We start from the raw sequence: 14,059 nt of genomic DNA, 5'->3' as shown, positions 1-14,059 counted from the left end.
CGCGGTATATCCTCTCTCTATATTCTCAAATCTTTGATGGAAGGTATCGATCCACGTCAGCCACCAAGGCCGTGCGAAGTCTTTGATTTCATCGGTGGGGTTGGATCAGGAGGGTATGTACGCCTCTAAGGCTCTTGTGACCATCATAATAAGAGTGCTAGGTTAATCGCTATCATGCTTGGTCGTCTCAAAATGGACGTGGAGCAATGTATAAATGCATATGAGCATTTGATGGAGTGCTCTTTCAAGCAGAGATCGCTGCAATTGCACCATGCCAAGTTCGACACCCAGAGATGTGCCTCTGAGCTCAGAAGCATCCTCGCACAATCTGGATATGAGGAGAATGCGCTGTTCAGAGAGTCAGAGCCCTCGTGCAGAGTGTATGTCCTGATATCACACCTAGGATTGCGTGACCTGTCTGACCCATATCAGTGTTATCTACCTCACCGATTGGAGGACCCAGAAGGCCTTCCCCCTAACCTCTTACGAAAGCAAGCGCTGTCCGTCTGAGCTATCAATGACTGCGACAATAGTCCAAGCAGGACAAGCTTGTCTAGCGTCCCTTGCTGGCTACGACGAATTTGTCATCATCGGTCCTGACGGAAAGAAGTATTGCGATAGCAGTCGAAACATTGTCAACCCGGTGCGCCAGGTGTGGGGGGAGGCAAACAGTGTATGGCCGAAGTTACTGGAAAGTCAGCTAGGCTGCATTGTGTCGATTGGTGCCGGCACTGCTTCCATCAAGGGCAAGGGTATGCATGAGGAGATGGGGCTCAGGCGTATGCTGTGGCAGCTTAATGTTCATGATCCTGAAAATGAGGCCAATATGTTCCTCCAGGCGCATACGGAGTTGGATGATGCCGGTCGCCTGTACAGGTTCAGTATCTATGATGGTCTAGGGGATATCAAGGTCGATGAGATAAAGCTGATGGGATTGGTTGTGGAGGTTACGATTGATTTCTTGAACGCTGAGCTGGTTCGCAAGCAGATGAGGAGATGTGTAAGTGCATGTGTGTGTTGACTCGGCGTTAAGCTCGTCAATGACGCTGTTCGCCAGGAGATTGCACTATGGGCTGCGTCATTGGAACAGACGCAGGTTTGAGTTGGGTACAGCCGTTCTTGTTCAGGATTTGCTTTTATTGTTTTGTATCAACGCCACCTATGATGATGGGTCTACTTATACGTGTGTATTGACTTCGAATTCGAACCATACCTAGGAGTGTATGAACAGATGATTACCAGAAATCAATTGACAAGAAACTGTTTCAGTTTGAGCCCTTCCACTGTATTGCCTGAGCCACTCGGTAGAGAAAAAGAACTGTGGGGGCATTGGTGAATGGCGTATCCCCCTGGGCCGTTGAAAGCTGCAGGCCTCCACTTGGGGGCAACAAATGACTGGACAGATTTGGTCAAGTCTTGGACATTGCAACCCTTGTAATAGAACTTGACCTCTGACTCAAGAAGGCCCTTTTTGTACATTTGCCCCGTGAGAGAACCAAGCATGATGGACCGACACTCGAAGTTGCAACCTTTAGTTCCTGTCATGAACGCATCACGTTCTTGCTGAAGTTGAAGAATAATCCTGCATATAGCCTGTTGTCTTTTCTGGTTCATCTCATCTAGATTCGTGGTCAGCAATCTCTCTTACTGAGAGGATTGGTACAGACTTACAAATGATGCGCGCTGGAATCGGCAGCTCCAGTGCATCGATCTTATCCTTGCTCTGCGACATGGCAACCGAGGTCGCTTTCTTGAACTTCAGGGGCATATTGAAGTACCAAGAAATCCACAGCCACAAGATCAAGTTCCGTGAGTAGGTAACTGGAAGTTCTTCCCGCAGACAGGTAATCCACGCATCGCGGATGAACCCGACGAGATCGTTGCACTGATAGTAGTCTGCAAGAACAGCGATCTTAGCAGCGAGCTCGAGGCTCACCCTCTTTGGGAGTTTGTGATGCTGGCAAAGAAGAATTCGAAGGAGAATCAAGAAGGCCTCAACATCCCAGCCCTCAGTGGTAATCACGACTGATCCGGTACCAACAAAAGTTGAACCTTCCTTCCATTTGCCAGTCAGAGCTTTCTTGAACACGGGAGAGGCCAGCATCAAGTGCTTCGCCGACACTTGAATACGGACGTCGGCTTCAGACGGTATCCTGGCCAACTTTCCGACAGAACCATTGACTGGCTCGTCATTCGAAGCATCAGAGTGGCTATCAGACGGGAACATGGGCTCATAAGCTATTCCGTCTAACTTTTCTGCAGACTTTTAGTCAATATCTGACGAGTAAGGGATACTTGGTGACTCACGGGGCTCGGCAGACTCTCCAGCTGGAGCATTCTCATCATGCCAGACAGCGAAACGTGCATTGGGATTATGCACGATGATTATCACTTCGCCGTCTGGGTCGATAATATGATTTTCCTCCTCCATGGTGATGCGAGCGCTTTGAGATCTGCCTCTAGGCACTGTCGAGAAAGGGAAAGATCTTTAAAGCTGGGAGGCAAGGATAGGATAGAAGATCAATGCTTTCGGTAGTAGCTTGAAGTATGAAGGCGACCTCGGAGGATGCATGTCTAGCGGTCTGCAGTTGTGTAGTAAGTATAAACACTGAGGATGGTACCTGGGAGCAACCTCTAATTGACTGTTTGTGTCATATCCAATTTGCTTTTACCTCATCTGCTAGAGGTCCTTTTTATATTCATCACTTGATGGAAATGGGACGAGTATGGCTTAGGTTGCTCTCACTAGTAGACCTGCAACCTGTCTCATCAGTGTTGTGTTAATCTTCCGCTAACTGCCACAACACCTGACCCATACCACGCGAAGATCATACCTTTACCATTTCATCAACCTTCCATTGACACTGATCTGAATCGTCCCAGAACCACCACCAGGATCTCACCGTACTACTAACTCTCTTCGAATTCTCTATCAAAGGTCAAAAAATGTTCTCTACAAACCCAGCTGACGTATCCGCCCGCCTAAGCCTTGAAGGCTTGCGTCTCGAACCTGCAGCGAAGTACTCCCTCCTCCCATATCCAATCCTCCAGCGTTATTTAGCCGACACTTCTCCTGATCCTTGACAGAAAAGCCCCTCTCTGTGATCTTTCCTTCTCAGGCCGATGCGGCACAGCACTCCGCAATAGAAAGCGCTCAAGAACGGCGTAGAGTGCAATTGTGCCTTAGTTGGAAATGGAGGTAAAGTTAGATTTGAGGATGACGCCGAGAATTTCCGCAGGTGGACGAAAAGAGAGACCATTTTGTCCATGTTTAATTCTTGACTCTAATACTGACGTTGTTGTAGGATCTGATATGAAGGTAGAGGTAGTGGAATTTTTATATCGCAGAGGCAACATCATTGCTTTGGGTCTAAAGTCTTGCTCACCGGCCAGTATACTCTTCTTGCCGCCGAAATTCCCGATGAACTCGGATCGACATGAAATCGTTTTCAATTCTTTGACCGTCGCTACATTCGTCCCCCGCGAATTGGGTGTCTTCGGCAGGCTCTGAATTTGTCGTCAAGATTGCTTTGTCCTCTTTAGGCCGGAGAATCAAACGTTCATCATTGTTTCTGTGCTGGCTGTCGTCAAGGGAGCGTAAGAGACAATGTTTATCACGGCTACTTGAGACACGCTGGATTCTTGCTTTACGCTGGAGCTCAACCTCATGAGACGAACTCGCGCCAAATTTGCCTGCTACCAGAGAGGATCCGAGAATATGCTTGAGAGCGGATTTGAGAAGAGGCTGTAAGGTTGGAAGACAGGCGCAGACAATGCCGATACACGGTTCCACGCTGGACCAGATGAACACGTCGCCCATAATCCAGGTAATGTCGAGAGATCTGCTGAGGAGGGTCATGAAATAGATGCGGACGATGCTCGCGACGCACACGCTGCCATTGTGAGCGCCTCCTCTTATTGCATTCATCAGAACAGGGCAACCTACAATCCTCCCAATAGGAAGATACTGGACACCAGGACCTTCTGTGCCGTTCGCATCTGGAGTTTCCAGACCAGAGGGATGGGAACCATCAGGATTATACCGTCTGTTGCGACGTTGGCCGCCGCGTTGCCGATGTAGAATGGGTAGAGGTTGAAGATATATTTGCCCCCGCCGGGGTCCCGATACTGTGTCCAGTAATATGATAATGTTCGGCAACAAACGAGGAACGCAACAGTGCATGAGAACCAGTAGCCAACGGTCAAGAGTACACAAATCCACATCACCCAGTTCATGCCAAAGATGCGGCGGTAGAACAGGATGATAGAGAGCTTGATCAAGGGAATAGCAACGACATAGATGAGGACATATGCTAACAGAAGCTGTTGAATCAGTCCATCCGTCTCATCAATTGCACGGGTTTGCTTGGCCATACCTGCATCACGACGATCACATTGTCCATTTCGACCACCCAGACATGTTTCCCAAGGCCATAGTAGCCCCCTGAGTTACGTTAACCTTCGATCACCTGCCGCGAGGCGAGTATATGGTTGCATACCCGCAATGGTGCAGACGAGATTCGCTGTGACTGGGATCTGTTTGCGCTCAGTAAGCCGGAAAAGACCTGTTCATTGACAGAGACGTACAAGTGCTATACAAATCAACCAGTCATCCGCCAGGACATTGGCTTGCTGCACCTTTAGCCTGGCGGTGATTCGTAAAGCAACCGCAACGATGGCGAGAATGTACACTGTCAGGACCGTGGCATGGTTCCTGGGCGTGTGGTTTTCTTTGAGGTCTATATCTGGAGGAGGCTCACCGAAGGGACTTGACATCGCAATAATCACGAATCTTCCGAGAGACTGAGGAGCACATTCCCCAATTGCGATGGATGAGCGAGGGACATGACATCTCCCGTGAGGCTGAAAAGATCTCCAAGGCGGAAAAACAGGCATCACCAGAAATCTCAGCCTCTAGTGAGTCCATTCCAGATCAATGATTTCTCATACCTAACATCCTTGTATACTCTCCACTCTAATAATTTATTTGCAGGGATAAGAGTCAGCCCACATGCTGTTCCTCCTGTCAACGCGCACGCCGTTCCAACACAACGATGCCTCCGACTGGGCCGGGGGCATTTAGCACACTTTAGGGTGCCATGGCACGTTTAGCGTCAAAAACGTCTCGCATACATCCCTGCGGTGACAGGGATTAACCGGCTCAACGTACAGGACAGAAGGCCGACTCGGAAATAGTAGGGAGGAATCATGGTCTTTTGGCCCAATACCCCTGGAAAGTGGAAAGGGAACTTGCGACTCATAGCCCAGCAGTTGTTCAGCGCTTCCATCTCAACAAGTAAACGGACTATTAAACGGGGCCACTAAAGGCGCAGATATCTAACAGTATAGGCTGTGAAGTGCATATGCTACGTTGCACTGACCCATTCTAATATGTAAAACTGTCTACTCCAGAGTAGAATACTCCAGCAAACTGTCAAACCATCATCTCATCCACTAAACCTACTAATCATGCAACTAGCCAAACGGCTCTCCTTCTCCTGACAAGCTACTTTATATTAACCGGAGTTACATCCGACGGTCTAGAACTGAAATAGACAGGCCCCAGCAACTGAGCTTCCTGACGTGAATGATGCCGAAAGACCGTCGTCGATGATCGCAAATATCCCCTTATCTACCCCGTTCCCGATCATGGTCAGTGAAAAGTGACAACTACCAGCAAAATGCCTTCAAAAGAATCATTCTCAGCTTCAAATGGCCACCTCCAGGATGGCTGGTCTGTTGACCCAAGTCAATTTGCGTTTACGCCTCGAAAGCTCCGGGTGGTTTGCATAGGCGCGGGTTTCTCGGGGTTGATCCTGGCGTACAAGCTGAAGCATGAGAGACCAATAGACTTTGTGGATTATACTATTTACGAGAAGAATCCAGAGGTTGGAGGGACGTGGTACGAGAATGTCTATCCCGGGGTTGGATGGTTTGTCCTTAGCTTTCTCTACGTTGAGAGTATCCGCTGATGATTCTGGCAGTGACATTCCGGCACGTAAGTATTATTCACATTCATTGATTGCGTGCTTGCTCTAATATCATTTAGATAGCTATGTCTTCCCATTTGAGCCAAATCCCAATTGGTCCAAGTTCTATGTCAGCGGACCAGAGATCCAAGACTACATCGTCAAGACCACGGACAAGTACGGTCTCAGAGACAAGATCACATTCAACACGAAGCTTCTACAGGTGGCTTGGGACGAAGGAGACGGGAAGTGGAAACTCACGCTGGAACAGGGAGGTTCACTCATCGAGGACGTCGCCGACATCGTAGTGGACGGCAGTGGCATCCTAAAGTACGCAACTATCACCTCTGGGCGTCACGTAAGAGACTTACTTGGGACAGTCAATGGAAATGGCCCGATGTCGAGGGATTGAATTTATTTCAAGGAAAACTCCTTCATAGTGCCCGATGGTAAGCGCCAAGGTAGTTTGCCGGGGGCCTGTAACTAGCGACATAGGGATCCGGACTACGACTGGACAGGAAAGGGAATTGCTGTCATTGGCAACGGATCTTCTGCTCTGCAGATCGTCCCAGAACTCCAGCCAAAAGCTGCAAAGATTGTCAACTACATCCGCCGCGCGACCTGGGTGTCGACGAATCTCTGTGGCAATCTGACCAAAGATGGCATGGGCACGAACTTTGAATTCACAAAAGAGGACAAGCAGCGTTTTAAAGATGACCCTGAGGAGTTTCTCAAGTACCGCAAAGTCGTCGAGGCCTCGTAGGTTTGTCTCTGCCAATGTCAGAATTTGTGCTAATATCCCCCCAGGGTCAACTCTGTTTTCCGACTCATGCTCTCCGGCTCCGAAGAGAACCGGTTCCTGTTCAAGCTCGTCGACAGCGTTATGCGAGCCCGGCTGTCCAAGGACCCAGAGCTAGCCGACAAGCTCATCCCAAAGTATGAAATTGGATGCCGCCGTCTCAGCCCCGGAGACGGCTATCTCGAAGCCCTGCAGGCAGACAACGCGGAGATTCGCTTCGACAGCATCCAACGCATTACCGAGACCGGTATTCAGACAGACAAAGGCATCGAGGAGTTTGACCTGATCGTCTGCGCTACTGGATTCAACGCCTCTTTCATTCCTGCCTGGGATCTCGTCGGCCGAGACGGACGCCGTCTCGACGAGGAGTGGAAGGAGAAGCCTGAGGCATATTTTTCCGTCTGCGCCGCCGGTATCCCCAACTACTTCATGTTTGCTGGCCCGAACTGCCCCATTGGACATGGCTCGGTACCGCAGATGCTCGCCTGGACCGCGGATTATGTGTTAGATTGGGTTCAAAAGATAGCAAGCGAAGATATCAAGTCCATCTGTCCCTAGTCATCACGACATCTACTGACTACGGCATCTACTGACGTATTCCAGATCGGTCGTCGTCAAAGACTCCGTTGTCAGTGACTACAACATCTACGCGCAGGAGAATCTTAAACGCGCCGTCTGGTCCAAGGGCTGCCATGCCTGGTACAGCAAGAAGACCACGGGAGAGGGCGTCACGGTCACGGCAATGTATCCGGGAAGTGTCTTGCACTACAAGGGTGAGTGACTGCTTGCTTTCTCCAAGAATGTACTAACCATGGCGCAGCTGTTCTGAGAACAATCCGCGGTGAACATTTTGATATCCGGTACAACACGACAAACCCGTTCCGATATCTAGGAAACGGGGAGCTGGCTTTCGAGAGAGAGAAGGGAGCCGATCTGGCGTTTTATCTGAAGTAGGCTGTACGAAAAGTACACTTCTCCTGTGTTCGTGCAATGACAGATTGGATGTGTACTATACCAGATTTCCTCGCAATCACGTCAAGGCAACATCTTACAGCCTGTGTGCTTATAAGATTGAAGGCTGCCTAAGGCACATTCTTTGCCATGTGACGCCCTTGCCTTCTTTTCCATTGCGTCTTGGGCCTTCGTCATTTCTTACCCTCCTCCATCGTGTTGCCGGTCTGGTCTTTTCCTTCTCAGAGAGCGTCCAGATCACCGTAGTGCTATTGCCTTTTGCCCTTCCTTCAAGTTTGTCTTCTCCAGCATCTTATCATAATCCTCATGCCCGACTATTGTTGGCAGGATGAAAACAGTCGCGTAATGATGTAATGTCTTGACGACGAATTCCATCATCACCAGAGATATGGAGAAACTTTTCTCTAACCTCTCCGCAATCTACGAAGGACTCCAGAGCAATCCCAGTTTCCCCAGAGATTTGCGTTTGTCGGAGGGAGTCCATTTCAATCAGCCCCGGAATACAGATCCGGCTCATGTTGGCCACGCTGCTGATAACAAGCTCGGGGTGGCCGACTGCTAGGTTTGAGGAGTCCACGTTCCCCTTGTCCCCGGGGTACAATTGCGCCCTATCCTTTTCTCAACCGCGGAGGCAAATGCGGAGAGCGACTGGCAGTCGACTGCATTACCCTCCCCGGATGTTTCCTCCACATCCAAACGCTTGGTGAAGCTTGGTAGAGCCTGCCCTAGCCTATGGTTGCGTGACGTCAAACCAATCGGAGGCAAGAAGGTGGTAATCATAGTCTAGGCCGGCCGCGAGAGGCAGTTCTCGTATGGCAGAGCTAGACGCATATAATGGAGAAAACCCCCATTCTGGCCGAGGCAGGACTCATCATGAGCACCGCTCGCAACCTTCTATTGAACCATTTCCTCAATTCAAACTCAATGCACCATGTCTGCCTCCCATGACTCCCATCCCCAGTTCAACGTTTCCCAGGAGCTTGGCTTGTCTGATGGGGAGAAGCAAGAGGCACCCGATGGTACCGCAGCGCATTCGCCTGCGTCTCAGTCAAGGGCCTGTCATGGAGAGGAACGGCAGAAGGAAGAGGGAGCCGATGGGGCAGCGGATGGACGGACCGATGGTAAAGTAGAGTTGAAGGAGAATGACTGCTATGATAAACTGGGGTTCTCCTATCCCTCGTGGAAGAAATGGACAATCTTGACGGTCGTTGTCATGGTTCAGATTTCCATGAACTTCAATGCCAGTTTTTACGCCAGCGGTATCACTCCGATTGCTAAACACTTTCACATTGCAAAACAAGCTGCAAGAGTGGGTCAGATGGACTTCCTGATTGCCTACGGATTCGGCAGCGAGTTCTGGGCTCCCTGGAGTGAAGAGTATGGGAGATGGCCCGTCATGCAACTCAGTTTGTTCTTTGTGAACATATGGCAAATCCCATGTGCCCTGGCTCCCAACTTTGGCACCATCGTGGTGTGTCGTGCGTTGGGTGGTCTGTCATCTGCCGGTGGCTCTGTGACACTCGGTATGGTTGCGGACATGTGGGAACCAGATCGGCAACAGTACGCTGTGGCGTACATCGTCTTTGCATCGGTAGCAGGATCAGTCGTGGCACCCATTGTCGGAGGCTTCGTAACGACTTTTCTGAGCTGGCATTGGAACTTCTGGCTCCAGCTCATCCTGGGTGGCTTCGTTCAAGCCGTGCACTTTTTTGTGCCGGAAACGCGCTGCAGCATTCTCGTGACGCGAGAGGCGAGAAAGCGACGCAAGCAGGGAGAGGAGGTCTACAGTGGTGACGAGCTCAAAGGCAAACGGGTTGATCTCAAGTACTTTGCGACTCTCTGGGCTCGTCCGTTCGTCATGTTCGTCCGAGAGCCGATTGTGCTATGGCTTTCCCTCCTCAGTGGGTTCAGTGACGCCTTGATTTTCACTTTCCTGCAATCATACGAACCTGTCTACAAGCAGTGGAATTTCAATACCATCACAATTGGCTTGGCCTTCATTCCGTGAGTCTCCCTCGACGATAACCTTGCAGCCAGTGCTTGCTAAGTCTATAAAGGATCATGATTGGATACTTTCTGGCTTGGTTCTCCTTTCTGCCCTGGATTCATCGCCACTGCCGTGTGCTTGAACGAGATCCTGACGCACTCCAGCCCGAAGTCCGTCTATACTGGCTACTATGGGGTAGGTCTCTTCTCTACTCTTCGTTGGCCTGTCAAACTTACTATAGTAATAGTTGCTCCGCTCTTGACGATTGGTCTTTTTGGCTTCGCATGGACCAGTCTAGGTCCGCAGCACAACGTCCACTGGATTGCGCCGATGATATTTTCCACTTGCATTGCGATAGCGAATGTAAGCTCCTCTCAGGATTGCTAGCCTTGTCTTAACGCTGAGACAGTATTCCATCTACATGGCCACAATCGACTACATGATTGCCTCCTACGGGCCATATTCCGCCTCAGCAACCGGCGGCAATGCCCTAGCACGAGACTTCCTGGCAGGCATCGCAGCCATGTATTCCGTTCCAAGTAAGACCAGCACCACTGATGAAAATTATCTAGGTGTGTGCTAATAAATGTCAAGTGTACAAATACATGAGCAAATCACTCCCCCTGGAATGGCCTTCCACCCTCCTCGGTTTCCTATCCATCATTTTCATCACCCCAATCTACATCTTCTATTGGAACGGCCCTAAGATCCGTGAACGGTCCAAATTCGCCCAGATTCTTGCGTCCGATAGGAAGAAGGCCGGACGCCGGGTCTCCCAATGCGGTTCTGGAGATGCCGGTCCCGAGGAGTACTACTTTGATCCATGAAATTGGACCATTCAGCAGTTTGGAATTTGGTCTCGTAGTTTGACCCTCGGAAGTTCTCCTTGTGCAATTTTGTTATATGACAACTGATGGGAGAATTCCAGTAAGTGAGATTGGCGAAAATGGTTCCAAATTAGACGAACAAGCTCGTGCATTCGAATGCTTCATCTTTGCATTTCCTGTCCTTCTCCAGTCGATTACACTGCATGATATTCGCACCGGCTTGGCGAATTGGTGGCAATATGATAGCTGCAGCGAATTTGTTTCTAGGCGCCTGGTATGGCTATCAATCGAGATTTCGACTTTTTTTTTTCGGGTAGAACCTGACGGTTCCGATGCGTCACATAGGCTCGGCGTCAATTTCCGAGGTCCAGAATAATTGGCTGCCGGGTATGAACCCGGAAGGAACTTCCGGTATTCGGAAGTTTTGATATCACTCATTTTAGGCCATCCTGTAGGACACGCAGACTGCGATTAGAATTAAGAGTAGAACACAATAGTGATGTCTGTTCATATAGTTGTGTCGTGCTATGGCGTAGGTATATTTGTCACATCCAGGTCGTTATGGTTACTATTTAGAACCAGTATCCGCAGCGGTTCCAGTTAATGCAGATTGAAGTCTGTATCTGTAGCGAGCGGGCGCTCTTAGAGCCGTAATTGATCGATTCTCCTCCTAGACTGTGAAAGAATTCTTGTAACGTCAATGATGTAAGGGATTGACTTCAGATTGTTGCACGAATGCCGAATCAATCTCGCAGACAAGAGCTTCCATGTTTGTGAACTTCGATGGTGGCTGATGGCGCAAGCAACTTTGCCGCATCGATCTATCATTGGTCCCACAGATTTTGAAGCTTCTGAAGTTGCGAACCAGTCGCCCATCCCAGATCCGCTTCGACGCCGCGTAGCAGGTCTCCAATAATCTGGCGTTCCTCGGGGCGCTCGAGACACTGCCCCACGGCAAAGAGCAGGGGTATCATGTAGATACGGACACCGCCTTGCGGTCGGCCGAGAGCGATGCCGCAGATCTCCTTGCAGCGGTAGTCGACCTCTTTCGTCAGCTCCCGATAGCCCTGTAACCGGTCAAAGGCGGTGCTCGGTGCGCTGATCACATCCGGCGGACGGTTGAGTAACAGTGCAAGACGGCCAAATTGATACTGCTGCATCGCCGCGGCGCAGGATGTCATGCCGTAGAAGATCTCGGGGAACGGCATTTCGGCGATCTCTGGTAGTTTGGATAGATCCTTGGGGCGAGCAAGACGCAGACAGGGGCGAAATGTCTCGGGGATCTTCTCGACCCAAGTTTGGAACTCGAAGCAGAGTTTTAGCCAGGCGGATGTCGTTGGTTGAGATCGTGGAGATGTACCGGTTGGAGAAGGCGAATTGGTCGGTGGCTGGCCAACCCACTGCTCTACCTGGGACCTTTTCGAAGCAGCCAAGAAGTTGAGAACCTTGTTCAGGAGCCAGATCAGACTGTTGGCTGCCAGGTCTTCTCGTTGGAGCATCATTGGGTTTCGAGTCAATACAGTCTCTAACCGGAGATTTCCTTGTTCGTCAATGGGGATGCCGGCAGCTCTCCATAGTGTGAGGCTGTCCGGATCAAAGTGTGTCAAAGACCGATTGAAATAGGCTCCTAGATAGTCAAAGCGAGCAAAGTCAAAAAAGCAGGCCGCAATCCCATGTGAAAATTGTGGAGGCTCCGCATAATTGCTGTATATTTGCAACAGGCTATCAAAAGCCGATTTGGCGCCATTGAGATGACTGTTCAGAGGTTAGCGAAGCACGCAACTGGAGATGCGCTTAAAGTGCAACATACGATTGCCACATCTCTCCAGCTTCATCCAAGAGCTTGTACGTGGTAAGAATGACCGCAGCGGCGAGTAAGTCTTCCACTTTTCTCCAAAAAGTCCCTATGACTGGTTGCTCCGTAGGAGGTCCATGTCCAGTTTGCTGTACTTGGAGGTTCAGCCATCGACTGATAATCTCCACTGGCGACTCCAGCACTGCTGTGCTGGAGACAGCTGAATAGGCATCGGAGACAGAGGCGTTGATGTGAGAAATGGCAAGATAGTAGTAATTAGCAGCTTTTAAAAACCAGTCCACCTGAGCGGAATTGGGGTACACCTCCATTGTCGGCGGACTGGTAAACAGCCCTCCACCGGCCGGAGATATTACACCTTTGACTCTGCCCAGATGTTTCGCTGCCAGAGCTGCGATTGCATATTTGAGACAGGGATCATCAATCGCGCGAACTGGAACGTATGCTGAAAAAAACTTTCCAGAATCCGAGATGTCTAGCCTGAGATGAATGAGCACAAAAGGTAGCAGCCTGGGAGAGACTTTACGAACCAAGGTCCCAGAGTCGCTGAGAAGTGCCTCGTAAGAAATGCAAGCTCGTGCTCAGTACCAGTCATCAGCTCCGAGAATATATCCTGGAACTCCTCTTCCTCGCCACACCGCGAGGGATTTCTCGAAGAGTTCAAATGCGTAGCAGCAGTGGATTTCTTAAGCTCGCCGTAGACGTTATTTGGCACGGCGAAACCTCCAGCTGCCGTCCTATTTGGCGACAATGAACTCTGTGCGTTGCTCCGACTAGAAGCACTCTGCTGATCAGAACCTGCAATTTCGGTTGACCCAGCCAGTACTGCGGGTTGATTCACAACCTCGGCCATGCCGTCTGTTTGCCCGGGTGGGTCTTGCACGGTTGACACTAGCTCATTTGGCGTTGAACGGACCGCCAACTGAGTAATCTCGGCAGTTCCCAAGCCAGAGTTGGTGTGAGACAGACCTTGATCAGCGGTGCTTTGCATCACATTTTGCTCTAAGTCTGTTGTGTGAATACCGGCTACCTGTCTTGGAATGAGATGCGACCATAAACAAGCATAAGGAAAGTGCACAGACTTACACCCTCCTTCGATTTGACTACCTGTGGCTTTGAGTGAACTTCACTGTAAGGTGCATATCGACGCCTTACAGAAGCACCTTGGTCTATGAACTTGCGGGTTTGGACATAACCAGGGCATTCTACGCCAGCATTGGTACAACGCTGACAGCCCGGCCGTGTTTCGTCGCACTGAAAAGGTCAGGTATTGTGTCAAATTGTCCGACTGAACTCATGGAACACACCTTGAGATGTCTCTTTTTACAACGTTCGCAAGCCTTGTTGGATGGTACCCCTGGCATTGTCGATCTTTGCTCTGCAACATTCAACTATGTGGGAGATGATTTCTTCTTCTAAGTGCGACTGAGGATGTCATCTCAGTTACACGACGAAGATGATGAGAAGGTTTTCGGTCGTAGATGAAGAAAAGTGCCTGCTCAGCCAAGAAGTACGGGAAAAGCTTAATCGTCCAACGGATCTTGAATTCTGGGATGGAATCGGTGGATTGGGGACTGAGGCAAAACGAGTGACGTGCGTCGGCGGTCGTTCGGATGAAAATCGGCAAGTTCTTCGGTACCGTCTCACCGCCTGGCAGTATCCGCCTTTTTCGCTTGGCCGCGAAAGAGGTTC

General features: G+C 50.1%; 6 protein-coding genes across 6 annotated transcripts; 3 read left to right on the top strand and 3 right to left on the bottom strand.

Annotated features, from left to right (window-relative positions):
- Window positions 1–174: 174 nt before the first annotated feature.
- AFUA_6G13820 (uncharacterized protein) lies at window positions 175–1,021 on the top strand (the record flags this gene model as incomplete). The annotated part of the gene is made up of 2 exons (XM_746165.1): window positions 175–380; window positions 433–1,021. The coding sequence occupies 2 exons, from the start codon at window positions 175–177 to the stop codon at window positions 1,019–1,021; spliced, it is 795 nt and encodes a 264-aa protein (XP_751258.1).
- A 125-nt stretch (window positions 1,022–1,146) lies between these two features.
- AFUA_6G13810 (BTB/POZ domain-containing protein) lies at window positions 1,147–2,431 on the bottom strand (the record flags this gene model as incomplete). The annotated part of the gene is made up of 3 exons (XM_746164.2): window positions 1,147–1,619; window positions 1,672–2,256; window positions 2,308–2,431. The coding sequence occupies 3 exons, from the start codon at window positions 2,429–2,431 to the stop codon at window positions 1,246–1,248; spliced, it is 1,083 nt and encodes a 360-aa protein (XP_751257.1). The 3' UTR covers window positions 1,147–1,245.
- A 951-nt stretch (window positions 2,432–3,382) lies between these two features.
- On the bottom strand, window positions 3,383–4,776 carry AFUA_6G13800 (putative integral membrane protein Pth11-like; the record flags this gene model as incomplete). The annotated part of the gene is made up of 4 exons (XM_746163.1): window positions 3,383–3,893; window positions 3,947–4,323; window positions 4,500–4,565; window positions 4,588–4,776. 4 exons carry the CDS (start codon window positions 4,774–4,776, stop codon window positions 3,383–3,385), a joined length of 1,143 nt encoding a protein of 380 aa, XP_751256.1.
- A 905-nt stretch (window positions 4,777–5,681) lies between these two features.
- On the top strand, window positions 5,682–7,722 carry AFUA_6G13790 (flavin-containing monooxygenase; the record flags this gene model as incomplete). The annotated part of the gene is made up of 8 exons (XM_746162.1): window positions 5,682–5,932; window positions 5,985–5,998; window positions 6,050–6,299; window positions 6,350–6,418; window positions 6,465–6,728; window positions 6,777–7,310; window positions 7,372–7,541; window positions 7,589–7,722. The coding sequence occupies 8 exons, from the start codon at window positions 5,682–5,684 to the stop codon at window positions 7,720–7,722; spliced, it is 1,686 nt and encodes a 561-aa protein (XP_751255.1).
- A 763-nt stretch (window positions 7,723–8,485) lies between these two features.
- AFUA_6G13780 (putative MFS multidrug transporter) lies at window positions 8,486–10,554 on the top strand (the record flags this gene model as incomplete). The annotated part of the gene is made up of 5 exons (XM_746161.3): window positions 8,486–9,744; window positions 9,798–9,922; window positions 9,975–10,090; window positions 10,137–10,266; window positions 10,322–10,554. Exons 1-5 carry the CDS (start codon window positions 8,672–8,674, stop codon window positions 10,552–10,554), a joined length of 1,677 nt encoding a protein of 558 aa, XP_751254.2. The 5' UTR covers window positions 8,486–8,671.
- An 824-nt stretch (window positions 10,555–11,378) lies between these two features.
- AFUA_6G13770 (Zn(II)2Cys6 transcription factor domain-containing protein) lies at window positions 11,379–13,932 on the bottom strand (the record flags this gene model as incomplete). Its single annotated transcript, XM_746160.2, has 5 exons — window positions 13,675–13,932; window positions 13,454–13,621; window positions 12,898–13,397; window positions 12,365–12,847; window positions 11,379–12,309 (listed from the first exon to the last, which is right to left on the bottom strand). The coding sequence occupies exons 1-5, from the start codon at window positions 13,729–13,731 to the stop codon at window positions 11,379–11,381; spliced, it is 2,139 nt and encodes a 712-aa protein (XP_751253.1). The 5' UTR covers window positions 13,732–13,932.
- Between the last annotated feature and the right edge of the window lie 127 nt (window positions 13,933–14,059).

This window comes from Aspergillus fumigatus, chromosome 6, assembly GCF_000002655.1.
Source record: "Aspergillus fumigatus Af293 chromosome 6, whole genome shotgun sequence".
NCBI classification, from domain to species: domain Eukaryota; kingdom Fungi; phylum Ascomycota; class Eurotiomycetes; order Eurotiales; family Aspergillaceae; genus Aspergillus; species Aspergillus fumigatus.
This window is presented reverse-complemented; position numbering and strand designations above follow the sequence as displayed.